Source organism: Embiotoca jacksoni, unplaced genomic scaffold (genome assembly GCF_022577435.1).
Source record: "Embiotoca jacksoni isolate LCO1_2020_lvr unplaced genomic scaffold, fEmbJac1.0.p SCAF_86, whole genome shotgun sequence".
NCBI lineage: Eukaryota > Metazoa > Chordata > Actinopteri > Embiotocidae > Embiotoca > Embiotoca jacksoni.
Genome location: NW_027185443.1, coordinates 615,001 through 642,254, shown reverse-complemented (window position 1 = coordinate 642,254; position 27,254 = coordinate 615,001). Strand labels below are relative to the sequence as shown.

At 42.5% G+C, this 27,254-nt stretch overlaps 1 protein-coding gene across 2 annotated transcripts in view; it reads right to left on the bottom strand.

Moving 5' to 3' along the window:
• The window catches only part of tmcc3 (transmembrane and coiled-coil domain family 3), a 36,519-nt gene that overhangs the window by 8,330 nt on the left and 935 nt on the right, over positions 1-27,254 (bottom strand). The window contains exon 1 of one of the 2 annotated variants that reach the window (XM_069139851.1): positions 14,788-15,039. The exons of the other annotated variant lie outside the window; for it this stretch is intronic. Within the exon in view, the coding sequence (XP_068995952.1) occupies positions 14,788-14,790 (3 nt within the window). The 5' untranslated portion in view covers positions 14,791-15,039. Of the gene's footprint in view, positions 1-14,787; positions 15,040-27,254 lie in introns of those variants that run through there. 2 annotated transcript variants of the gene reach the window in all.

The window sequence follows — 27,254 nt, the reverse complement described above, 5'->3', positions numbered from 1 at the left end:
ACATGTGGAGCATAAAAAAATGAGAAGTCTGATTCGCGTTGGTTTCCTGTATTCAAAGTGAAAGATTAGAGAGTGGAGACGAAGCTCGGTTGGTGTTGGCACTGGATGCGATGAGGAGCGCGAGCGGGCCAAGCGAGTGCTACTCCAACTCCCACTGGGGCGGCACATCTGATGGAGCAGTGAGTGGATGGACCTTGCCACGGGGAGACAAATGGCCTGGCACACAAACGCACAGGAAACCGCCAAGGGGAACCTTTTGTCTTTTGTCCCGTCGCCCCCAGCAGCTATTTATTCCTGCCTCCGATCCATCAATCCGTTTTCCACCAACATGAGCCAGAGGTAGTCCGAAACGAGGAGACGGTAAACAAGTTGTCCCCTCGTGAATCCGACCCCTCCCCCTCTCATCCTCTTCGGCTAATCAGTGTATCGCCGATACGCAACACTTTGTCAAAACGCAATCAGCCACTGTCCGCCGGTGACGAATGAATAAAATTGATCGCCCGGCGCTAATCAATCAACTGAAGGCTGTTTAAGGGCGGCGGTTTCATCCATTCAAAATGTGAGGCTGTGACACTTCTCTTTGATAAACTAGATTTACGAGAGGTGTTGGTAGACGATAAAGAAGCTATTTTCTAACATTTTATAGATAAAAACAGGTCATCGAGGACATTAAAGGAAGATTAAAGAATGAAAATAATGGTTAGCTGCAGCCTTAATACGGCAAAAGACCCGGTCAACGATGGCAGCTGCACTTTTGTTTATCTTTTTCTGCAGAAACAAAACAGTCGATTAAATTATCATTTAATAAAAGCTTGCGGGAGCTTCTGTTGTTTGGGTTGTTAACTGGATATAATGAGCAATCTAAAGACACCTTGAGTTCATTGTTTTCTAACAACACAGACCAAATGATTAATCAAAAAAAAAAAAAAAAAAAAAAAAAAAAAAAAAATCTACTTAAATACTCGTTTTTCATTTATATGATAAAAGGAAGAATTAAACGTGTGAAAACAAATAATGACTCGAGCCCACATTATTATGTGCCCGTCCTTACGAATGAGTGCTAACAACAGTGAACGTGACGGATTAAAGCACATTAGTCATCTGCTCGTCGGCTCTAGCCCAGCGTGGGGCCACACACTGTTATGAACCGGCACACCAGATTAAAACTGGTGTGCCGGTTTTAGTGTTTGGGGGGAGGGAGAGATTTTGAGAGATATTGTGAAGGGGGGGGATGTTTAAAGGCAGGTTAAAGGCTTCCACAACATAATTAAGTCACTTCAAATAATCGTCTCGTACATGATCGGAGGTCAGAAGGTCGCCTTCACGCAACATATGTAGTTTCGAGTTATGTCGCAACTGCCAAGTAACCGCGGCAACGATCCTCGAACATACATCAACGACACCACAAACTCAAACTTTGAGCAAGTCTACGAGTCGACGGTAGCTCGGCGAGGCACAGCTGATCTAACACGCCGATAATGAGCTGACTTTGTTCACCATCTCACTTTAAAGTGCTACCGTGCTATTTAGCTTATTAGCACTAAATGCACAAAAACAGTCGAGGCTGATGAATGTAAACATTTTACTCAGTGGACCAACCAGCTGGGAACCATGAATGTCTGCGCGAAATTTAGTATCTTTTCATCGAGGAAACTTTGGGATATTAAAGGTCCATATATTGTATAAATTCAGATTTTCTTTTTTTGATTATAAATCATGTGTATCTGCTGAATAAATACTGTGAAAGAGTACAGGTACAGATACAGACACAAAACAAGCTTTTTCTTGGTAGAGCTCCAGAGAAAGGCTTCAGAGAAGAAATATTTTTGGTTCTTAAAACTAAAAAAAAAACCATCTTATGGAAAGCAACACTGCAGATAAAACCCCAGAAAAGTGTAAAATATGGGACCTTTAATATTTTCAACATGCCGGTGTGCCAGTATGTGTGCAGGATTCAATGACGTTTGTACCAAATTTCCTGGCGATATATCCAGTAGTTGTTGGGATATTTAAGACCAAACATACCACCATTGCCATCCATACAACATCACAACCAGCTTACTTCAACAAAGGATGTTGATTTCTAAATATTCCTGTTTTAGACCATGCGTGATACTCTTAAAAATAACCCTAAAAATAAAACACTGCCACTTTGCCTCTTATGTTGACCCCCTCCTACATTCTCAGCATAAAAAAAAAAAAACACACACACAGCAGGTCTTTGGAAAAATATGGAGGCACTCAGAAACAACTTAGTTTTGAAAAGATTAATCCAGCAAACCCTCCGACTATAGATTTTCCAAGGCCGCTCTGTTCCAACAGAGTTGAGAAGAACACAGACGAGTGTCCCTGGTTGTTTTTTGTTTTTCTTTACTTCCTGAGGGCTCCACAGGAAATGCATCACGCTGCCACGAGATAAAGGTACACGTCACACAAAACCACAGGCTCCACCTGCAATTGTAATCAAATCCATTCAAATCTGCGAGTCCTAAATCAACTCTGGCAAATGATCTGGAACTATTTCTGGAACAAAGCAAACAAAAATGGGCACAGAAGTACTGATTTCTTTCTGTACGAATAATGAATAAAACAAAGTCTCACACTGGGTTCTTAACAGTGCTGTGCATCATCTAGATTACATTGTGGGATATTAAACCCTGTGTTGTATAATTTTCACATTATCTTCACATGATCTTAATGAGGCTCCGGCTCCATAAATTTCTTTTTTTTTTTTTTGTCTTCGATGCTGTGCTTCTCTTATCTGCTCGGTTGGTTTAAATGGAGCTCATTTTCATAATTAAGAAAAGAAAATCGATATTGAAGCCAGCAACGAAATGTTTAGAAACCAGCTGTTGTTTCTAAACTGTATTCAAATCACGTACTAAGTTAGAAAAGTAGTTCACCTACGTGGGGATTAAATGTTTTTTTTTTTTTAAAAAGCAGGACAGTTTAAAGGTGAAATGAGACATCGGGTTCATGGGAATTGGACCGGAGAGCCTCCTGTCTGGAGGGGATCAGCTGGGACTCCTGTGACCCAGGAGAGGAGCCTCCTGTGGGGACGAGGAGCTGGCAGACAGACGCACATTCCCGTGGGGGCTCCGGAGATTCGACCGAAAATCACAGAGAGAAAGCAGAGAGAAAAACAGGGCGCGGAACAGATGGAAAACGGGAGACGGAGATAGAATACAAACACATCCAGCACCGTAACGACCTTTAAATAGGAGCGAAATTTAACCTTTTTTTTTTTTTTTTTTTTTTCCCTTATTATAGAGGTTTTATCTGATATGAAAAGTGCCGTGAGATGTACAGACTTGCAATATTGAATAAAAACTAAAACTGACGTGACTACGTGATAATTCAAATATATCTTTTACTTCTGAATGTATCTTGATCACATCCTGTTATTTTAGAAAAATTATGTCGTCCAAATTTATGATTCCAAACAGATTATAAATGAAAAACGTCAAAATGAGTTACAGAAAGCACACATTACATTCTGTGACGACGTTTGTTTGCGTAATAGCGGGACAAAGTTTACTGCGTTTAACTTCATAAAAATATGTTGGACACTTTAACTAAGGCTCCAACTAACAATTACTTCCCTTAATTAATCTGCAGTTTACTTTTTCATTGATTGTTTTGATTATAAAATGTCACAAAGGAGTGAAAAAACAGACATCACAAGTTCCTGAAGACCAACCTGCTTCGTTTTGTCTGATCAACAGTAAAAACATGAACTGTATGTATGTTTATTTGTACATGTGTTTTGTTTTCCTGATATTTATCTTGTGGTCTTGATTATTCGGACTGTTTCTAACTGTAAAAAGGATATTTTTGAGGTTCACTTAGTAATCATTGATGTGGTTGAGCGATATAAACATACAACTTTATTTACTTAATTTGATTTTTAGGTGTTGTTGACAGTCAGAGCAGAAAGATCCACACACTTGGAAACACGTGATCTGACAACTTCGCCTTTGTTTTACCTTCAGTAATACACACACACACACACACACACACACACACACACACACACTAGTTAGAGCCCAGGATGATGTCAGACGCTTGCAATCACTTTGATGGATCTCTCTTCAACAGATCTTCTCTCTTCAACAGTCTTCTTCACTTCCCTTCAAATTATTTACAAATTGCCGACACTGCACTCAGTCCCCTCGTTATTCACTGAAGATTGCAATTTCCATCATCGCAGCACTTCCTTCCAATCACCGCTGCTCTCGCTATCATTTATAATTCTGGACTTCATTTGATTCAAGGGCACTTTAATCAAGTGTCAGACTCTCGTCTCGACCACTTCCGTGCTGACAATCTCTGCAAGTGAGCGATGACGGGCAGACAACAGACCGGTGAGGTGGCGATGAAGACCAGAAGGAATCAACGGGAAGCATCCCGACCGTCTTCGGGCCGGACAATTGATTTGTGTATCAGGATGCGAAGCAGGTGTGACGGGATAACTGAGCGAAGCACCGGCAGAACTAATTAACTACGGAGCTGAAAACGGTGAATATAATTATTTAAAATGACATTAGGATGATTAATACAAAAACTGGAAGAGCGTTTAGTTTGAAAGCAAAACCATGTTTAGGCTGACTGATCTCACATTATGGAAGACATGCTAATAGAGGTCGTGACTCTCGACTGGCCTGAGAGGAACGAGAGGTCAAAGGTGAACTGGAGCAGGATTAATACCAAGTTTCTGAAACAGAACATTTTTTTAACGGAGTCACATAACTTCCTGAAATTTGCTCCGTGACTTTTTCAAAGCGGCGAGATAAGACATGAAACGCAGGCCAATTTCCCGCCGGCGCTGCGCAGCTCCTCGGACTGAGATGTCCGTCCGTACAGTACGAGAGTGTCGGAGCGGCGCAGCGTCACGGCCGACGAAAAAGCCCCCGGAGCCTCATTAGGAAACCGCAGAAGGAGGGATGAGGGTGGAAGGGCACGTCGGACCGAGTCAGAGGCCGACGGAGACATCCTGCTCTCATCCTCTCGATTATTCGCCATCACGCCGCGACCACTTACGATGCTCCTGAGGGAAAGACGGCTGCGGACCGCCGACGGAGGCCGACTACGAATCTACGAAGTGACGGAGAACAGGCGGTTCCGCAGGAGTTAAACGCAGCGGATTAAGATCTGAAATTATGTTTAAAAAGAAGCCAGCAGACATGAGAGCAACCAAAAGCTCAAATCTGCCCGAGGAGTTGAGTTTTCTGGAAATTGTGTCAAATATTCTGCTGAAAATTTGAATGGAATACTTGCAATGCCAAAACGTATGACATTTAACAGGTGTAAAGTTGACCATGTTAAACCTTTTAGCTTAGCATGTTCGCATGCTGAACTACAGAAAATAAAGCGAAGCTAATATGTTTTGCAGTTGTCAAAAAAAACCAAAAAAAAAACGTGTTGGACAAATTGTGACCTGATGAGGACACGAAAGGAAAGTTGATCTTCTGGAGAAGATTAAACTGAGCTGAATTTTGTGCCAATCCAAACAACTGAGTTTTTTTTGTTTTTGTTTTAAACTTTGACTTCCTGGTGACATCACACGAACAGGTCAGGCGATCCCCATTTAAAACAATGGATAAATATGTGCAAACTTTCACACCGACCAAATTACCTTCCCCACCGCACTCGAGTCTAAAAACGGCCCGTTCTGCATCCCATTGTGCGCCTCTGAACATTCGAACCCCCGTTTTTTCCTAAAGCTCCTCCACCTCCCGATGCAGAGCGGCGGCCGCTGCTCGTCTCTCCTCTCCAGCAGCACGAGAGTCGACTCAACGGCCTCTCGTCGCACACACTCGGCATTTTTGAAGAGGGGAAACTATCGGAGCAGAACGGTCCTCGTGATTTGTTTGGAGATCGGTCCGGATGTTAAACGCAGCACGCAGCTGCTGATCTTTTCGGTAATCTGCTCTTATAATGTTTTGTGGTAATTACACTAATGCCTCCGAGTGAATGGCGATGATGATATTTGACGGCGACGAGCTATTTTTAGAGGAGGCTCATTAAAGTTTGTTTTTACGTGCGACACTTCCCAACAATGCAAAGGGGATCATTTAAACTCAGGTGGTGGTTTCACAGCCAAACACAAAAGAACTGCACAACACTGGTGTGATAACGACACTGGAGAGAAACTAGAAAAATGCAGCCGGTCAATAAATCAGAGAGAAACGGAGAGTCGTGGACGGGCGTCGAGTTAAAATCAATCAACTGTTGGCGATTCATTGACCAACACGGGAGCTCAGCAGCAATTAATTTGGAAAAACAACAACAACAACAACAACACGCATCTTTGAAACGGAGGGTTTGTCTGATCTCCATGTGTGTTTTGTAAATGACCTGCTTTACACAACACGTACAGTTTGAGACTCCATAAAAAAAAAAAAAATTAAAAAAAGTTGTAATCCCGCCTCCTCTTCTCTTGTAATCTGAGATTTTAATCCGTGCTTTGCAGAGCAAAGATTACCCAGCATCCCTCGCTGTGCCCGTTCAAAAAGCAGCCTCACAAAACGCTCGGCAGAGGTGACGATCCAGATGTGTGAGGGTGTAATCTTTAGAAAAAAAAACAAAAGACAGAAATAGTGAGAGAGAGAGATTTAAAGGGTGCGGATGAGGAAGCGAAGGAGGAGGAAGGGAGTGAGGCCGAGAGAAAAAAAAATCCTGCCCGCTGAAAAACCAGCGAAGGTCAGCGTTTGAAGTCCACAAGTGGATCGTCCGAGTCAGATTACAGCTTCAAAAAGAGAGTAAAGGTCAAAGTTCGCGAGGCGGCCCTTTCATGGAACATTTTAAATCTCGAACCACAACGTACGGGTTGCAGAGGCGGCCTGTCCACTGCGTGCAGCTGAATATCAGCCGCCGCGTTGACCCTCCTGCTAACCACACAGATGAAGGAGTCGTTATAAAACCCCTCATGGGATTATTCTGAAGCATTAACCAACAACAGAGCAAAAAAAAAATAAAAAGTGACCTCCGTGCAATGTCCATGCAACGTCTCTGAAAATAAATACACTTATTTTAATACAAACATAAAAGATATAACAAATATAGAAGACTCAGCGCTGACATGTAGGCACTACTGAATTATTCATGTTGTAATTTAAATAATTTCAATACCACTTAACGCAGTTGAGCACTGTAAGTGGAAAACCATCTATATGAATTCTTCTGTTATTGCCTTTATTTAATTTTTTAAATTTCCAATAATCATAACAATGTATGTATGTATTTAAATTGCTCAAACTCAATAAACTCAATTCAGATCTATAAAATTCAAGTCAAATCAAAAATTGCTTGTAATGGCTTTATTCAGGTCTAAAAAAAAAATCAGGATGTCACCACATGCAGTAGCTCGCTGGTTCTCAACTGGTGGGTCGGGACCCGAAAGTTGGTCGCGAAAGTTTTCGAGCAAAAAAAAAAAAAAAAAAAAAGCAACCTTTTACTTTGAAGTCTACAGAACTGCTGCTACTGCTGCTCAGCTTTTACTTTGAAGGACATAGACACTGCTGTTTGCACCAGCGTTGCCGTGACAACGGGAAGCCGAACTGACGTAACATCAGTAGTTAGCTCGTAGTAAAGCATTGGAAGGACCAGAGACATTTTTGTTTCATATTTCAGATTCTTGATACTTGATCAGCAGTTTAAAAATGTTGAGAAGCACATGGCACTATTTTTGTTTTGTTTATTTCACGCTTTAACAGCAAAATAAGGCACACACGTGCTACTGCACTATTTTTGGGAAATAAATTTGAGCGGCTCAAACATTTGCTCAAACAGAGTCTGATTCCTTTCAATAATAAAAGATGATGTGAAGGCTTTTCTCCGCTTATCTTTTACATCATCTCATACTTTTATCTCTCTCCTCTTGAGTTTCAAGAAAAATATTCAGCAAACTCAAAAAAAACCATTAAAAGCTCTTGCAGTCCATTAATTTATAACCAGCGGGTGAAAGACGGGAGAAAACATCTACACAGCTCGTCCTGTGATGGAAGAAACTCCGTCATCGGGATGACTGACGTTGAGGTTTGTTTTCGTCTCCCTGCCCAAAAGACGTCACAGCAGCTAACGCCCATTTCTGACATACTTGCAAGTGCATGAACCGGATATCACAGCAGGACACGGTGCTCTTCATCCTTTTCTTCCTGCTGTGTGTTCAAAAAGATCTTTGATCCCCCGCTGATTCAACTTTGTGGTTATTTTAGAGGCTGCAGTTTTGTGGTGCTGCTAAAATTGCATTAAAGGTGTTTCTAATACAGAAATCCACCAGCAAAAAAAAAAAAATAGTCTCCAAATTAACCATAAAGTTGAGGCAATTTATAGGTCAGACTGCATCCGTTTTCCCCGACAGTCTAAAATGAGCCAATCAGTCTGGAGAGAAACGTCAGCGTGAAACAGCTCATCCGCTCAGTGAGACGCTGAAAGTTCAAATGAATCTTTAAAGCGAGAATTGAGTGACATTTTTCATCTTGCGAGAAGCCGAGCAGCCGTTTGTGCTCCGGCCGTCTCCGCTACTCGTTCCAGCTCCTCGCTGTCAGCTCGGATGATTATTTTCACGGTTCAGTCCGAACGCTGCGTGTTCACAACAGCTTCAGGTCTGCTTCAGCAGCTAAAAACAGGAGGTCGAGAAAATAAAAAAAATAAAAAATAAAAAAATCAGTGAGAGCAGGTTTTTGCACTGCAGCCAGCAGCGTCAACACTCGCTGGGATGACGAAGCTCATCGTCGATAGAAGAAGTGCTGCCATGAAAATCACCGGCATCTGTTAAGTTTGTGTGATTTTGATTCCGAGTAGGTGACAATGAGCCACTAGAAACACTCTGCATCTGTAAACTCAAACAAACCAAAACAGGAAACACAGGCAGACCGCTGCAGAGTCCCACTTCTACCAACTGTCGCTATAAAACCATCTATATCTTACTAATGAAATACAAACCCCTACAGTATACTATTCATAGCAGTCAGCATACAAGAAGTCAGTATATTTAATAATAAAAGCAATAAAAGCCAGGGCTGCGCACTCCAACGAGTAGAGCAGGCGACTGGAGCTCGAGGTTCTCCAGCCAGCTCCTAGTGGCCGTCAGGGGTGTTGCACTTGCAGGCACTTTCTGAATTGGCTTCACTTTTCAGTCAATGTTTTGAACCAGCAGAATATCTGTGCCGAGCAAAAAGCGACCAAGTTTAAACTAGCAGAGCGACATTTGTATTTTGTTTAAAAAAAAATAACAATTCCCAAACTTAATCCCTCCATATATATATATATATATATAAAAAAAAAACTCTCGGCCATTGAGACTCTCTATAGACACACATACTGTACAATCCATTCTGTATTTAGATACCAAATGTAACAAGCTACGCTCCACACCTCCAGAGAGACGCTCCATTTTTGGATGCCTGATTCAGGACACAGTGTGTTCAGAACACAACACTGTTCTGCACTTAAAAGCGCGCGCACACACACACACACACACACACACACACATGCACGCACTGACGCACCGACAAGCTTACAAGAGCCGAGAAACGTTGGCGAGAGCACAAGCCAGAGGTATCGAGATACGACTCCCCGAGTATAGTAACTCTGAAATGTGTCCATGCACTCTGAATGAGTTCACAAACAACCGCATGCAAAATCCCAGCTGTCAATCACATAACAATGACGGGAAGGTGTGTGGCGACTGCACTCAAATAGCCATGACTTCATTTACATGTGTTTTAGGTATTTTTAATCTGCATTATTTACTTGTGTAACTTGAGTTGGGTTTTTTTTTTTGTCTCAAGGGTTTCTTCTTTCTCGTGTTCTCTTAGCCGACATGTTGTTGTTTTGTTTTTTTTACTCTGGTGGAGAATAAAGTTGCATTTCATTTGAGAAAATGTCAGAATATAGTATAAAATGTAGAGCTGGAAGAATCACCCAAGTAGTCGAGTGAGAGAAAATTAATCTGCAACAAGTTTGGTGATCGATTGATTGTTTTTTTATGCAAATATTTCCAATAAATGATTTGTTTCTAACACAACACAAACACAACAAAACCAACAGTGTGAACAGTTGTAATGGACATTTTTGCACCATTATTCTGACATTTCGGATGAAAGAGCACAAGATGATGTCTTGAAATCTCTTGTGTCTGACTAATAATCCAAAACAGCCAAATAAGTCAATTTACAATGATGTGAATCACAGAAAAACAACAAACTTCCACATTCAAGAAGCCAGAAAAGCCAAAGTAATGAGACGACCGCTTGATATACGAGTATTCATCAAGTATCAAATTTAGTTCATGAGTAGACTTATTGTTTTCAGCTCTATGTCTGACAGCTATGTGATTAAATACACTTCACAGCTCCACATTAGGGAGGGAGGGTGGGAGAGGGAGGAGGACGGGGGGGCAGCAACACAGGATCTCTTTGACGGGCAGAGTATTTGTACCTTAGTTAATCTGCACCGTGTTACTCACACACCTGGCATCACTGCTGGTAGGTGTCAATTCACTGTCATTTTAGCCCACTCAATCCCTAATCCAAAAACACAGGGGGTGGAGGGTAGGGGTGGGGGGTGGACCTGTGTACCTACATGAGAAACGTCTCGTTAATTTGCATTTCTCTTGTTGCGCGGCCTCCTTCCTCCTCCTCCTCCTCCTTCCTCCTCTTCCTCCTCCTCCCGCTCACAGGCTCCCTCATCTTAATAACTTTAAGCGTCATTTATTCCAGGATACGACACACAGAGTGTGTGTGTGTGTGTGTGTGTGTGTGTGTGTGTGTGTGTGTGTGTGTGTAGGGTGGGGAGAATGGATTCCACCCGTTGCCCTGACAACAGACGCGATCGAGCAGAGCCAGCCTTGCACCTCGATGTAAACACCAACGAGGCGAGGCGAAAGGAGAGCATCAGTCAGCTCCCATTGAACTCCCCCCATTTATTCTCTCTCAATGGCCGAACAATGGCCGAGCCTCAACTCATCACTGGAATTTGTGGCGTGCGCACGTGTGTGCGTGTGTGTGTGTGTGTGTGTGTGTGTGTGCGCGCACCATAAAACTAAGCCTGCTACAAAAAAGAAAAAAGAAAAAGCTGTTTTCCTGCTTCCTAGTAGAGCAAAAAAAAAAAAAAAAGAAGAAGCTCTAACTTGAACCTGTTGCATTCAATCAGCTGTTGTGGAAAATCCATAAACCCTCGAAGGCCGGGAACAAATTATACAACTTGTAAGCTCCGTTTTCTACCAATCTGTCGTCTCCGGGTCGTGTAAGGAACATGAACATGTAGCCTGGTACCTTTTAGCTGAGACAGAAGCGGTGGCCGCAGCTCAGGATTATTTTCCTTATTGATTAATATGTTAATATTATATATTATAGTGTTTGTTTTTAGTGGTGATGAAATGAAAAAAGCGTAAAAAAGAAGACAAGGTTGGAGAATTTGGAGAGAAGCTTTAGAAGCTGGAACCGAATTACATTTTATAGTTTTGATTGATAAATGGCTGGAATAATTAGCTGATTATTTGATCAGACGGTCAACAGAGGAATAATCAGCATCAAATTTGATAATCGATGATTCTTAAAAGTTGCTTTTGCAGCTAAAATGGTTTCAGCCTCTTAAAAAGTCCGATTTACTTCTTGTCTTGTGACTTTTTAAGATCAATCAGATGGGTAATAAAGACATGATAGGTCAGATTAATCAATAATACATGTACTAGTTGCTGAGCTTCAACTTTCAGGTCAGAAGTAAAATAAATAAATATTTGTGAGGAATATTGACAAGATTCAAAGTACAGACAGTGTTTAGTTGTATATTTTTCATGCAATTTTAAATCTGTCGTATATAGCGAAGTCGGATTATGAGCTTTTCTCGGGGTGTTTGTTAATCCAACACTGCAGCCTGTGCGCGATGACTTTCTCGGGCAAAACAATCAAAAACGCACAAACAAAACCGGACGCGACGTCACGCGCGCTATTTTTAAGAAGAGAAAATAAATTCCCGTTGCCAAGAATGTGAAATAAAAATAAATAAAGAAATGAATAAGAAAAAAAAAACCTCGGGAAAGACAATCTCCTATTTCACTGGCAAGAGAAGAGAAAAGTCTTACGAACACGCTGGCGCCCGGAGGGAATACTATCAGGAGGAGGAAGCACGCCCCCGTCCTCTTCCTCCGGATCAAAAACACAACACAAGCCCGGCTCGCACAACAACCAAAACCCTCTCTTTGAAAGTGATCTAATGATAGCGATGCATTAACTACACACCCACACACACAACTGTGAAATAAACACACAAACACACACAAAATGCCTGACTGTGCATCTTTTTTTTTTTCCTTCTCCCCTGCTGCCTTGAACAAACACGGGCGCTCAATAGACTCAAATATGAGATGCTTCATCGAGGAAATGATGTCGGAAGACGTGGAGGTTTCGCGATACCCGAGATCAAGACGCTCTTTCAGACGGAGACGCTGCCGGATCGCTGCGGGTTGTTTGTGGCGTTAAGCCGGTAAATCTCGACAGTGGCTCTCCGGGTGTTTTCAGAAACCTGCCGTTTGTTTGTTTGTTTGTTTGCTCTGAAACAGAAACGAACTGCCTCTGATTTTTTATTTTTTATTTTTTAGGCAGGTTTGAAAACGCCCTCAGAATTAGTCACCGCGTTGTTAATCCGGAGTTCAGGGCGGCGTTATGAGCATTTATGGAGTCACATCTGAACCGACCATAAATGCTCGCGTCGTTGCGCAACTGACTTTCTGTTATATGAACATATTGTTTTATGTAAACAAAAAGTTATGTTTACATTTCGCGCCACAATACGCTGGCTGTGTCCTTCAGGTGTAAGAAATACGATAATCTGCAGAATAATCAATTATGAAATTAAACATTTGTTGCAGCTATTTTTATTTTATTGATTTTATCTCTTTTTTTTTTTTATCATCTTCATTTCCAGAGTACTAAAGACAACGGAAACATTTAGGGATAATTTGCAAAGGGGGCGTATAACTGATGACGTTATTAAAAGAGCACCAGTCAAACCTCCATCGGTGAACAACGACGTGGACACAACGATGGAAAGATGACATATCTGTTGTCCGGCTGCTTTTAGACAGATGATTATTAGACTATTCTCACCATTTACGCAGGCAGATCAAATAATGTAATTATCATAAAAGGGCTAAATATGAGCCCCCCCCCCCCCCAAAACAAAAGCAGCAAACCGTCTTATTTAAGAAGCTGAACTCAGTCCAGGACTTTAGACTAACTTATCAAAAATAGTTCCTGATGTATTCAGTTCGTCCACCGGGCCAATGCCTCCGTCAACAACATCAGATGATCCGAGTTTCCGACCAGCTGAGAATCACTGGTTACCAAAACAATAGCGTCAACAAGGGGGGGAGGTGCTGCGTCTCCTGACTGGAGGCAACAGATCCTCCTCCTCCTCCTCATCTCCCGAGCGTCGTCAAATGAAGATGAACAAGTGCGGACGTTTTCCTCCCGCCAGTTCATGAAAAAAGGTGCTGCGGAAAGCCTCCGCGTGTTATCTCGTGTACCTGAACGCACCGCCGCCGCTCAGCCGACAGCAGGGCGCCGTACCGCGGAGACACGGCTCACAGTTGTGTATGTGGGTGTCAGCTGGCAAAGAAAAAAAAAAAAAAAATCAAAAATACCGTTCCCACATCTCAAAAAGGACTGCGGCTCTTTTACCGATTTCATTCAGATTAAGTCACGGGAGAAAGCTGCGATCTTAAAGCGGCATTTGGGACCTTGAACGTGACGTTTCCTCTCGAGCAGAGGTCTCAACGAAGACCCGCTCCTCTTCAGTCAGCTGTCATAACTGTCGGCCGGCACGTCAGCTTTGATTGTTTTGTACGGTGTTTCCGCAAACTGGGTCGCGGAAGAAAGAGTTCTTCTGTCATAACACGTCATGTTGTTCGACCTGCAGGAGGAAGACTGACAGGAGCGTGTCATGTGTGGCATCTCGTGTGTTTGCCGTCTTCAGAGGAACTTCTTTGGTATCCCTTGCGAGTCCGTATCCACGATCATACGATGATATGACAGAGAAAACGCTCACATTAAATCAAGGCAACACCTGCTGGGACGGACAGACCGGATTAACCTGCTCCGTTACCGGTTTACCCCCGCGAGGTGCCGTAATTAGTCCTTGGCTTTCGCAAGCAGTCAACATGATGTCTGGATCATAAAAAAAACAAAAACAACATCTCGCATGTTGAAAGGTCGTCCGAGCAACAGTGTCAAAAACGACTTAAAAGCCTCACGGCGAGATCAGTTCATCTCCACCAAACTCAATGATAAAATCTGTCAATTTAATGTTGCATCACATAATGCGGGGCAGACATAAACACCCCCGGTGGGGCTTAGTGCATTGTAGTAGAGCAGATTGTGGGGATAATAAATGGCACGAGATCAATACAAATGGAAAAATTTCAGGGGCAAGTGCAGCGATTGGAGAGTATGAGATGTGCGCCGAAATACGAAGAACCTCCTACAGATTCATGACAAGTATGTAAATATATTGTGCTGCATATACATATTCACATTTTCCAACACGAAGGGGGGGAAATTTAGATTTTTTTTTTTTTTTTTTTTTTTTAATTTTTTTTTTAAATGAAGTGTGGCGGGATGTCCTCGCACTGGAAAACAAAAACGTGTCGGGACTCGTTGGTACAAAGCGGACTGACAGCTGTTTGAAGCGGCGGAACAAAACGTCGCCCGGAGGAGGAGAAGAGAAACTCTTCTTACGCGTAATTACAGAAAACTCGTAACGCAGTACAAAATGTATATTTACCATATCACCGCCGCTGATGTAACTGTACCCCCACTTCTGATCAACTTTTCACCGCAGCAGCGCCACCAGCTCCGGACATAATCTGCCGACTCAAACTGGATCTCCCGTTTCGTTGTCCTCAACAGGAAAACTGATCGTTGACATCGTCGGTGCGACACACGCCATCACGGCTCCGTCTCGCCGCCGCTGCCGCTGCTGGAAACCGACCGACGGCGGCGACGCAACGGTTCCTCTCCCAAGCCAGCCCGCCGCGGTAATCCTCCTAAACCCCCCCTCCACACACACACACACACCCCCGCCAGCCAGGGAAGCGCAATGTGTAGCTACGCCCCGCCCACATACCCAACACGCCCCGCCCACCGCTCCACGCAGAGGGAGGGGCTACGGGGGTATATCGAAGCCTTAATTCATGAGAATTAAATTTAGCTGTTTTTACTCATTATTCATGTGTGGAAGTAAAAGTAAACACGAAGATAAGAAGCCAGAGTTGGACAAATGTTTAGGTCATGAATGAATACATTTATAATTACTCAACTTTGAATGATAAATTGTGTCTCATATATTTGTAAAAAAAAAAAAGCCTGCTCGTGTCAAACTGCACAGACAAAAAACAAAGATTAAACCAGTGAAGTAAAATATATTTTTGAGTGATAGTTAAATTAATACATCTCTGACTGTCAATCAAAGCTAAACATTATCATCTCAGTAAAGGTAGATTTTATGATTCAGCTGTCATATTCAGTTGCTTTCGATTTTACAAGTGAACCTAATAAGGCGCCTAAATCTGAGTAACATGACTTCTTTACAAATGAAAATCCTGTGTTCAAAATTAACTTTCCCCTCCAGACAGGCTCAAAGAAAAAGAAAAAGAAAAATGCTCTGCGATGAATAAGGATTTGTGTCTGATGGGGATTTTGTTCCATAAAAAGGTTGAATTAACTTGTTAGAAAGTCTTAAAGTGACATTTGCACCGCTTCCTCTTCCACCTCTGTAAATGAGAGAATATTTTTTCATTTCAAAATGAAGGTCGTGTATGCAAAATGTATTTCAGTTATAAAACATAGCATACTCATTGTGTAAAATCGCCCCTTTCAGAGGGTCACGTTATTACAGAATATCATCTATGTCATTGGATCGCACTGTAAAAGTGGCACTTTAACACCGTTGCTCATCAAAACGGACTTTATATCCGGCTGTAACTTTTTTTTAATTTAAAAGATGCTTCGCATTTTACAAGTACAGCATGTTTCTTGGATTTAAATATGAATCTAAAAAAAAGTAAAGCGTGTTCTTCAAAAGCTGTCGTTTACGCCTGGCCTGAAACTCGTAGTCGCGTAGATAATTAGATGGCTGAAATGAGAAGACGTGACGCGGGGCCCGTTATCTCGAGTGAAAGGAAAGATGAATTACTCCACAAAAGGTCTGGGGATGAGGTCGTGAATGATTTAAAGGTTCGGCGGCTCTGCTCTGATAAAGAAACCAATTAGTGTGGTCAGCGGGCGCGTCATGTGATCTGCGGCCTACTGATCGTTTACAGTCCAAGCCCACATTAAGGATTCACCCTCTCAATATAAGTCATCGGTCCGACGCTCTGCCTCGACCCGCCGTCTTATAAAACACACGCGCACCTTCTCCGTCGTTCCTGATCACCGTCTTCCCTCTTGAGCACACGTGGACCTGCAGCCCGGTTTACGAGGCCGACTGGGTGAGTCAGCTGGCTGTTAATCATTGTGACGGGCGCGCTGACAGGTTGGACGCGCCGAGGCCTTCGGTGACTCAGCCTTGCAGGGCACAGAAATGTACCTGGCACCGAGCGATGCTTGAGGGAGGGGGAGGGATTTGGAGGGGGGCGGGGGGGGGGGGGGGGTTCCCATATTGAAATTCGAAATCCGATCCGAGCCCGTTCAGTTCGCCCTGCGTGTGCGTCGTTAAAACGATCACTGCGACAGAGCCACAACAAATCTCTCTTGCTGGGATCAATGGTAATAACCTAATACACTTCCAGTCCATTTCCCCCCCCCCCCCACCCCGAGTATTGACGGGTAAAAGCCGCGCTTACGCGTGTGAACGAGAGAGATAGCGGGCGGAGAGTTAATCGTGACATTGAACCCCCCCCCTGTAAGCCCACCGTGGCTCGTTTTGGAAATATTCAAACGAGAAACGAATCGGTAAGATCTGCAACACGTGAACAACTTGGACCTCGATGGACAAGAGACACTTTGGGAGAGAAGAGTCAAGGCTTGGAAGAAAAATAACATAACAGAGTAAAATAAAAAAAAATTAAAAAAACTGTTTTAAAACAACGAGTCATCGACTCGAACGTTATTGAACCGCTTCTAAGAATTCTCAACTGAAAACCGATCGCTGCGCTTCACGTCTGGCGACCGCATCGCGCCGTCGTACCGGACAGGGTTCGGTCCCGGTACGGTGACCTCCAGAGCGGAGGGGGGCGCGGTGGAGGGGTTATTTTTGGTCCACGCCGGTTCCCTCTTTGTGCTTTGGAATTGATTCGGCTGGGAGAGGGGCATCGGCGGCAGCAACTTTCGCCTGAAAAAAAAAAAAATCCTATTAAGAGCAGCTCTCTAATGGCTAATGCAGCGCTGCGTGACACTTGTGAGGCTGTCAAAGTGGAAAATAGCAACGACGCTCTCCTCCTGCTTTAATTCACTACAAGGAAATCAAAAGAATAGCCGCACGCACACACACACAGACACACACACAGACACACACACACAGACACACACTCTCTGATGTAGCAGCGGCAATTTGTCATCTAAATGTCACCACATTTGACTTTTAATAAGTGCATTCCAATTTAAAATCCACTTCTTGTTAAAAACCGGAGACAGGTTACAGTAATGTTGATGTGCAGTGTGTGAATGCCAGAGTTTACAGTCATGACACGTCTGCATCAAGGAATTAAGCGATTGCGTGTGCAGCCGCCATTAAGATTCACGCTGTTAATCACAGGACACCATTGTTCTCCGTCCCCCGCCAGCACTGTTTGTGTTCTTAATGGACGTCCTGCTCCACTTCCTGTCTCCAGCTCGGCCCGGACACCCGTATGACCTCCGTCACAGCCAGAGACTTCTGGAACGCGGACGCCGGTCCGCGGCATTGACCGCAGTCCGTGGACGGGGACCCGCTCGGGTGGAGCGAGGCACCGGCACGTTCGGGTGGAGCGAGGCACCGGGCGGTTCTGGTGAGGCTCCGGACTCTCTGAGGGAGGTCGGAACATTGTGGAAGGATTCTGGAATGCTCAAGGGGGGAAACTGGAAAACTCGTTGAGGGTTCTGGAATGTTTAAGATGGGAGTGGGTCAAAATACCCAGATTAACCGGGTCAGAACTTTCTGGAGGGATTCAACAATGTTTAGGTTACTTGAATCAATGGGATCACAGAATGTTTACATTCAATGAATCAATGGGACAGACTTCCGGTTCAGCCCGATGCTAATAATGCTAAGCATCCACACCAAATGTTATTGGACCAAATGGAAAATTCTGATTGTGACTCAAAACAATCTGTCCACAGTTTTACAGCTAAAACAGCAGCAAAAACCTTTAAAAAGTTTGAGCACTCTGCTTTTGCGAGTGTTTTGACATTTGCTTGATATTGAAAGTGGCTCAAATTGCTACCTGTTTTTTTTTTTTTTTTTTTTTTACTGCACCGTCCTGCATTAGTGACTTATGGTGTCTGTCTTTGCCGCTAATGCAGAACATCGCTTGACGCTTGTGTAACCGCCTCCAGCGTTAACGTCCATTACTTCCTTACCAGTGAAAATTGACGTCGGCGCTAATGTCGGTTCCCATACCTCCCTTTTTCGATTGAACTGACCTCATGTACGAGTGTGACAACAACAAAAAAGACACGGAAAGTGAAACTGAGAGCTGACTGACGCGCAGCTGTCCAAATGCAGCCCTGTGATTCACAGGAAGAGAAACTTTCCACATCAGACTGTGGGTTCAAACAATGACTCTGAGACAAAAAAAAAAGGAAAAAAAAGGCTCTTTTCATTTCCTTTGTTCCCGACAAGAAACCACTGACACACTTTTTATTGGCTGTCAAAATCAACTGATGTTATAAAGATGAGATTAAACCAAGAGGATATCATATTGAATTCATATTGCACCCACTTTTCTCCATTACAAAGACGATGTGTGTGTGTGTGTGTGTGTGTGTGTGTGTGTGTGTGTGTGTGTGTGTGTGTGTGTGTGTGTGTGTGTGTGTGTGTGCGCGTGTGTGTGTGTGTGTGTGTGTTACGACAAGTAAATGATAGCATCATATCTTTCAGGGCTCAAGCGGAGAAAATTTCACTCAGGCCTTGAATATTTCAGTTATGACTCCCGACTCGACGTCTGATGATCACTGTCACACAGACGCTGTAATGTGCTTTAATAATTCTGTGTTTCAGCGACTGATTTAATGTCAGCTGAGAATACAGCATGTCTGCATCCAGATGAGCACGGAGGCAGAAAGCTCGTGACCCACTGCTGCGAGAAATCTGTTAGCATAATTCATCTTTCATCCTCCCCCCCAGTGCCAGAAGAGAGAGAATCAACATCAGCTCAGTGAGAATCAGCTGAGACGCTCGCACACACACATGAACATCTTTTGTGCTCACTAACGGGAAGCAGTGAAGTTATGGTGTATTTTTTTGGGGAAGGGGGGGGGGATTACATAACCCCTTCAATCCCCCCTCAAAAAAAACATCCCGTCTTTCATCTTCATCTCTCTGAGCTTGTGTGTTCTCAAATCCTGCTCCTCTTATCAAAAGCTGTCAACCTCCCGCTCACTTTTTTTTATTTTTTTATTTTTTTTATTATGAGTCTCCGTCTCAGTGCCAGCAATTACATTTTCTTTCGTGATGTGTCTCTCCCTCACAGATGAGATTTCCCCATGTCTAATCACCTTGCGGCTTTTTTTTTTTTTTTTTTTTTTAATCTCCTCCCACAATCTTTTCCCTCTTTTCTTCAACTTATTGCTCTGCCTTTTTTGACTTAGCATTTTCAAAAGTGTGTGAGCAGCTTTTGCTTCAATCCAACAGGAGTTCACGATCGGTGTCGCCCTGAAAAACTCAAATTCGTCTAATCGTCAAAAAAAAAGAAAAGAAGATGGATTGGTAAGCGAGGCCAGTTTAAACTACCTTGTACTAACGACGTTCCTGAGCCTCAATAGGCTCAATAGTGGATAAGTAATGATCCTTACTTTCACACAAAGAACAACAGGGAGAGGAGCGAGCGTGAGGGAGTCTGCCGCCGCTGCTGCTGCTGTGCGACTGTTTTGCAACTGGGATGGTGACTAATCAATCTGGGCATCCTCATGTATCACCAGGCAGAAGTAATCAGTCTGACATGGTATTATGAGAGACTCCAGCAGCAGGGTCAGCCGTGATGCCAGGCCTGGAGGAAGTGTCGACTTAAGAGGTGCACCAGCTGCAAAATCCCTTTTTAAAATCCTTATATATAAGTACCTGAAACATACAGTTAGTTAAACCTGCAATAACTCTTGAGGCCACCTCGGGGGCAACAGAACGTAAGCCGACGCCATGAAAAGTTACTTATTCTCTCTTCCAGCTGATAACGAGTATCGGCTCTGACTTTACGTTGCGTTTCAGGCCACCTCGGAAAATGTAAATCCAATTTTTAACTTTCCTTTTTTTCTCTGTTTTTGGTCTCCACCAACTGCTGAGAAATTTTTGGGGGATGTTTCGCCACTAAATGCTTCCCCATGTTAACCAGCTCAAACATTTCCCCTCAGATGTGGTATTAAACTATGAACTCTGTGTGACTAGACACGCGTGAACCTGAAGTTTGAGTAAATTTAGAGGTTGTGAATACTACGAGAGAGTTAGTAGTCTTCATGCAGCGATAGGCGACCAGATTGTGCTAAACCTAAGAATAATATCATGTATTATATGTCGTGTTTGTGTGAAATGTAATCTAAAACCCACCTTTTTACATTATTAAATCAACATTTCAACCAAGTGTTGAACTTAAAACCGCCTTTCTTTTTTACCGTAGCTACGCAGGCTGTCGTGCAAATGTTCTGCTGAGTCAGCAGTTACCACCTGTCAGTCACTGGCTATAAATATGTAGAAACATCTCATTTCTGTCAAGCAAACAGGTTTGTATTTTGTTAATTCGGGTGACGAGTAAATCTGTAATTAATAAAGCGTGTTTGTTTGAACCTACGTGGGCTCATTTTAAAGCGATGATCAGCAGGTGTAAGCGGCTCCGGAGCTCCTTTACTTCACTTTTCCACATTTTATTTAATCTCCTCTCGCTCTCGCTCTCTTTGCTATCTCTCTACCTCAAAAGGAACTTTCTCTTTCAAACCAAATTAACAGAAGAGGCTTCAGTCCTCCTCTTCCTCCTCCTCCTCACGCTCCTCAAGGTCTTTTCAGCCTCGATAATAGCGTTTCTTCAGGGAGCGTAAAGGTTCCCTGCTCTCCAGCTGCGCCTTTTGTCCCGAGCCTCGCAGGGAAACTCAATCAATGGGGCACTTCAATGGGCGCGGTGGGACGGGGAAAAGATGTCGACAGTTTTTTTTTTTTTTTAAAGGGGGCTCTGGCGGTAAATTTGAGCGGTTGAGGCTCTGCAGCGCCGTCGAGGTTTACCACGCGGTATCGTTAAAAAAAACAAAAAACAATGCGGTTCTTACAGTACGAAGTCGTGGTATAAACGGCTCTGATGATACTGTCGACGGCAGGAACACAGTGAAGCATAAATCTGAAACAGATGGCTGCCTCCTGAATGGGCAGAAAACCCGGAGGGGTGAAATTAACCAGGTTATAAATGCTCCGAACAAACTGGGGGAATAATGGGTGAGGAATATCAGTTAGTTCGGCTTTCTTTCCCTAATAAACACTTTCAGACTGTACTCAAGAGAAATAAATAAAAAAAAACATGAGACGGTGTCATCATACACCCTCAGGCATTACTGGATATATGGACCCACTACTTATGAGTACAAAGAGGTCCTATCTTCTGTATTTCCTCTGGGAATTTGGGGGCTTTTAACGACCTCGGGACAGTTTACATTAAAGAATTAAAACCATACACGTGGTCAGTTTAACATCGACTAGTTATAGGCCGACGAAAAAAAAACAAGTAATGAACAGCTTTCAAAAATATGAAAAATAAAAGTAGTTAAGTGGCACATCAGAGGTTATTGACTCTAAAAGGTAGCTGCTGTGCAACACTCATTATTCTTACACAGCGTGTGGCCTTTTATCTTGTGAGGTAAATACTTCTTTTTGTTTCCATTGTTTCCCTGCTGCTTCATCAGCAGCTTGCGTTCAACCACAAGCGGCTGCTGATTGAGCTGTTTAATCACTTGGGAGGGAATTGATTGAAAACAACTTTAATAACTACTTAACATCTTCAGTTTGTTATAGAGAAGAAAAAATAACTTGAAATCTGCATTTTGGACCATCGGTAAAGAAAATAATCACATTTATCGAGCAAACAGTAAAGCCATCGATCAAGAAAATGACCTGCGGGTTGGTTTATAATGAAAATAATCATTAGTGGTGACGATTAAATTGAACTTACGGTGAAACGTAACAAAGAATAAATACTGTTTGTTTTGGTAAAACAGAGAAAGGAGCTCTATCTATCTATCTATCTATCTATCTATCTATCTATCTATCTATCTATCTATTTATCTATCTATTTATCTATTTATCTATTTATTTATTTATTTATTACCTGGTAAACATGGACTACTTTAGCTCCACAGTTTTAATTTATTCCATGGATCCGAACAGTGCGGGCGTTCGGTAACGTGACCCGATCTGACCGTCGGGATGTGATCGCTTTCATGAAGGGACGGCGAGGCCTCTCCGAGTGAACGCAGGCAACCGGGGGCTCGTTTGAAATGAATATCTGAGGGGGGTCACGCTTTGAAAGCGTTTTCGGAGGGGGAGAGGTGGGACACCGGCCACGCTTTCATGTGTCATCCCGCTACATGCCCACACGTCAGCGCACCGCCACACGCCCGCCAGCTCCTGACATTTCAACTCCTTTGTCTTCTCCTGAGTGGTTTCAGGTCTCTGAAGAATTAATTTACTCGACGAGAATGAATCTGCGATACAAAGACGCGGAGAAAAAAGGAGTTAAAGGAACCGAAAACTGACATTTAAACAGGTCGGGGAGATAAAAAAAATAAAAAAAAAAAAATAATAAAAAAAAAAAAATAAAAAAAGAGAAAGTTCAACGGACTGACATCATTATTATTATCATTATTATTCTGTCAAAATATCAAATTACTTAACAGAAAAAACATTCATTTACCAGAGGAGGGCGACTAGAAGTCTCCTCGATGAGCACAGAAAATTATAGTTAATTCATGGCTTTGTTGCTTCACTACACTTTAGCTTTTAGTTTATATATTAATCAAACAAGTTATATTTGTGTAATTTAGGGCGCTTTAGGCAGATTTTAGCCAGGCAATGTTTCCCTCTGTTTGCAGTCTTTATGCTAAGCTATGTTAACCAGCTGATGCACACACATCTAACTCTCAGCAAAGAGAGCAAATGAGAATAATTTCTGTCGTAACTTTTCCTTACATGAAGCCCAAGAACGAGGCTAGGTTTTGTTTTTTACGCTGTCCGTTTTTTTTACCGATTAAACCCCCCCCCCCCCCCCCCCCCCCAATATGTAATGTTTTCATTAAAGCGTTTTAAACTTGCAGTTAGGAGGATTTATTTTTGATATTTTTGTTTATTCTAGCTTGACTAAGCTCATTCTGTCTTTATGCTAAGCTAAAATGGCTATTATCTTAAAGTTGAACAAGTACAGCTGAGAGAATAATTTTTTTTCATCCAAATCCCAGCAAAAATGCAAATAAACCGACTGCCCAAAACTATTTATCAAGCAAAACAACAACATATTTGAAACTCAGAATGAAATAAAACTATTCAACAAGAGCTTCCATGAACTTGAATTAAAACCTCTAAAGAACAACAACAACAACAACTGGACATAACACCCTTCACGACTGTAGGACAGGTGTTCCTAATAAACTGGCGACTGTGTGTATAAAGTCATGACGGTATGAAATATAACCAGGTGATCTGAGCTTCTGTTTACACCACAAAGCCTGTTTTTCCCCTTTAGAGCAGCTGGAAGCTCCAGACAAACACAAGGTTATATGTTAATGAAGCTGAGCACATGCACAGTCTGCACGCACACACACACACACACACACACACACACACACACACACACACACACACTTGGCTGCTGTACAGTAATGAATAATTGTTTGAATGGCCGACAGCAACAGGCGTAAACATGATTTTACTTCACTACATTCCAGAAGAAACATGTTATTACTTACTTTGCAGATAACAGAAAAGCAGATAAAATATATATATACATACATTTAATTCCTATTGAGGTCAGATGGGATGTATTCTGTTAAAGACGCTCCTCACTGGGCCTTAAAGTGTGTGTGTGTGTGTGTGTGTGTGTGTGTGTGTGTGTGTGTGTGTCGTCGTACAGCTGCAGCCTCACCATCAAGAAGCTGCAAGCATCATCTCTCGTCGCCATGGCGATAAATTGAGCAATGCATCTGTAGCAAACACGATGAGAAATGGATGCCGAATATAAGATGACAGCTTACTTGTGCGCAAGTGTGTGTGTGTGTGTGTGTGTGTGTGTGTGTGTGTGTGTGTGTGTGTGTGTCTTGGTCATTATCATCAGGAGGATTATGCAGCTCTGGTCTCATCAGTGTGTCGACGCTCTGTGTTCGATGAGGCCACGTTCAGGTCGTGTTCATCTGCTTTCTGTCTCCGGCTGACGTTAAACGAAGGAGCGCAGAGATACAGTATATCCATGTTTACTGTCACTTAAGCGGCTTTTATTTTTACCGGTTTCATGTTTTAAAATGCCACGTGTCATCGTCGTTTAATCTAAATTTACTGTATTCATTTTTGGAAATAAAAAAATAAAAAGTCGTGATTTCTCGTGCGCATTAGTCTGACTTTTGTTTTACATTTTGATCTCCTTCTCACGTCACGTAGAGCTTTTTGAATCGTGCAAAAGGTGCAAATTAAGGTTGTTTGATTTATTGCTTGTTACTGCTGATGAATTTGGAAAAAAAAAATATGTGTCTCCAATTTTAATAATGAATCCTAAAATGTAACCTTCAACAAACAAACACAGATTCAAGCTTCTGATATTTTCAGTCTTTGCTGCTTCTCTCCTCCTTTGCACCATAAAGTCTGAACTTTTGCACTATGGACCCGTATTTGCGCCACATTGTACTTATATATACTGCAGTTAAGCGTTTTTATTGTTACATGTTTATACGTTTCTTGTTTTATCTTTTTATTTTGCGTGGGACTTCCGAGAAACAATATTTCGATCTCTCCGTATGTCTTGTGGTGAATTGACATTAAAGTTGACTTTGACTTTGTTTCGTATCTCTGAAATTGAAAAGTATTTTGTTTGTTGACTGTCGGTAGAAGAAAATAAACATTTTTAAAATATCATATCAAGAATATTGTGTCACTTATAGAGTAATCTGGACTTGAGTATGTCAGCGGTTGAATCAAACGGCATTTTGGTTTCTTCTAAATTCAATTTATCCAAGAACATATTCCCCTTAAGTTTAGTTAAGAGTTGGTGGACACCAAAAAGGTGGTGTAGTAGGTTTTGTCCTTTTATTATGACTTGTGACTATGACACGTTCACTGTCTCAGTTTTAAACGATCTTTACTTGGACTCTTACTGACATTTAACTCACTTCACCTCGAGGCGACGCGTTTTATAATTCAGCTCCTGAACTTTGGGCCGACTTCGAGCCGCCGGGGATTCGACACAGCGAGCGGTTTGTGTTGCCGACGTCCTTCTCAGAAAATTCACATCATGAGACCAAATAGTTTCCAGGCACACTGAGGATGACGCGAGCGACGCTACATTAGAGCAATGTCGAGAGCGTGAGTGTTCCTTTTTTTTTTTTCAAATACAAGCCGAGTTCACGATACATAAAACCCTCTGGAGGCAAAATGGAAAGTAATTACCGCGGCAGGACCGGCCGTGAAACATCTCGTTTTTATTTACCGAGCGGACGATGTGTTTATTTCGTTCTGCCGAGTCGTATTGTTCGCGCCCCGTGTCGACCTTTCTTCCATTAATGTGAAAATTCCCCATTAAACCATTATGTGTGGGATTTTTATGTCATTACAGTCTCTTATAATATGATTTAGATGTGGTATTTTTTCAAAATTACAAGTACAGTTCAAGATCAGTTCGGTCACAGTTCATTGGCCTCGTAGACAGAGTGGGAAGAATTTATTGTCCGTGTTGTCTAATGAAATACCACAAAATAAAAAAAATAATCACAGCAATTCAAAAGTTTAGAGAAAGTTTGTCTATAAAATTCAGAAACAAATATTCTTTAGTTTTGGGCTCAGATTTGTGCTGATTAAACGTCTTATTTTATGTTACGGGGTAAAAAGCAGGAGGGAGGTTTGTTGGAAATGTAGGCCAACTGAAACAAGCAGGGGAACATATTGTTTGTGGCACCACTTCCTTTAACCTGTGATGTAGCCTAAACTAAATTCAACACAGGGATTATGTTTAAACTTGACTACTTATGTGGCATATTTATGAACTTTTCACTCCAAATCGTCAGTTTGTTCATTTCAATATAACTTTCCAATTCATGATTATGGTTGAAAGTGTTTTTACTTTTAATTTAGAAACAGTTTGAACTGACGGCAGGACATTCAATGAGTGAACATCAATTACTTCAATTTATTTCAAGTGATCCAAGGTTGTTGTGATTTTGTCAGTGAAGCTTTACAGCTAAAGAGTTCTCCGCGTGGTTTGATATTCATGGTCGAAGCTCCGTCCTTGAACTAAACCCCCTTTTCAGACATGGAAAAACCTGCAAGATGTCCTCACGTTGCATCACGTCTTCCTGTGAGCATTTGTGTGCAAGAAGAACACACATGTGGGCGAGAGGACGGTATTGTCGACACATCACCTCCATCGTGGTGTTGCGAACACAAACGGCTTAAAGAGGGAGAAACGGGAGGGGGAGATAAAAGCAGGGCTCAGACCGACGTTTGTGTGACGGTTGCCATGGCGAAGGGATGGAAGTGACCACAGTCGGAGGGTGAGATACCGTAAGCGGAGGATTTTACAACATATCAGGGGTGCATAAGTTAGTTAAAACAAGGATGACGCCCGATTGTTTGACCTGTTGCAGGACTTTTCTGCAGCACCGAGACCTCGATGTGGATGGAAACACGCAGCGAGGAGCGACGCAACCTGACGTCCAGCTGCTTCTCCCCGCCACGACGTCTGTGTTTGTGAACTGACAGGAAGAGCCTCATTGTACTGGAAAGGGGAGGAGGTTACATAACGTGGGTTTATTTTTTTTATTTTTTTTCATGGCATTTTACTGTGCATTTACTGGCAGCACTGACAGAACACAATTGCATGTGCACGC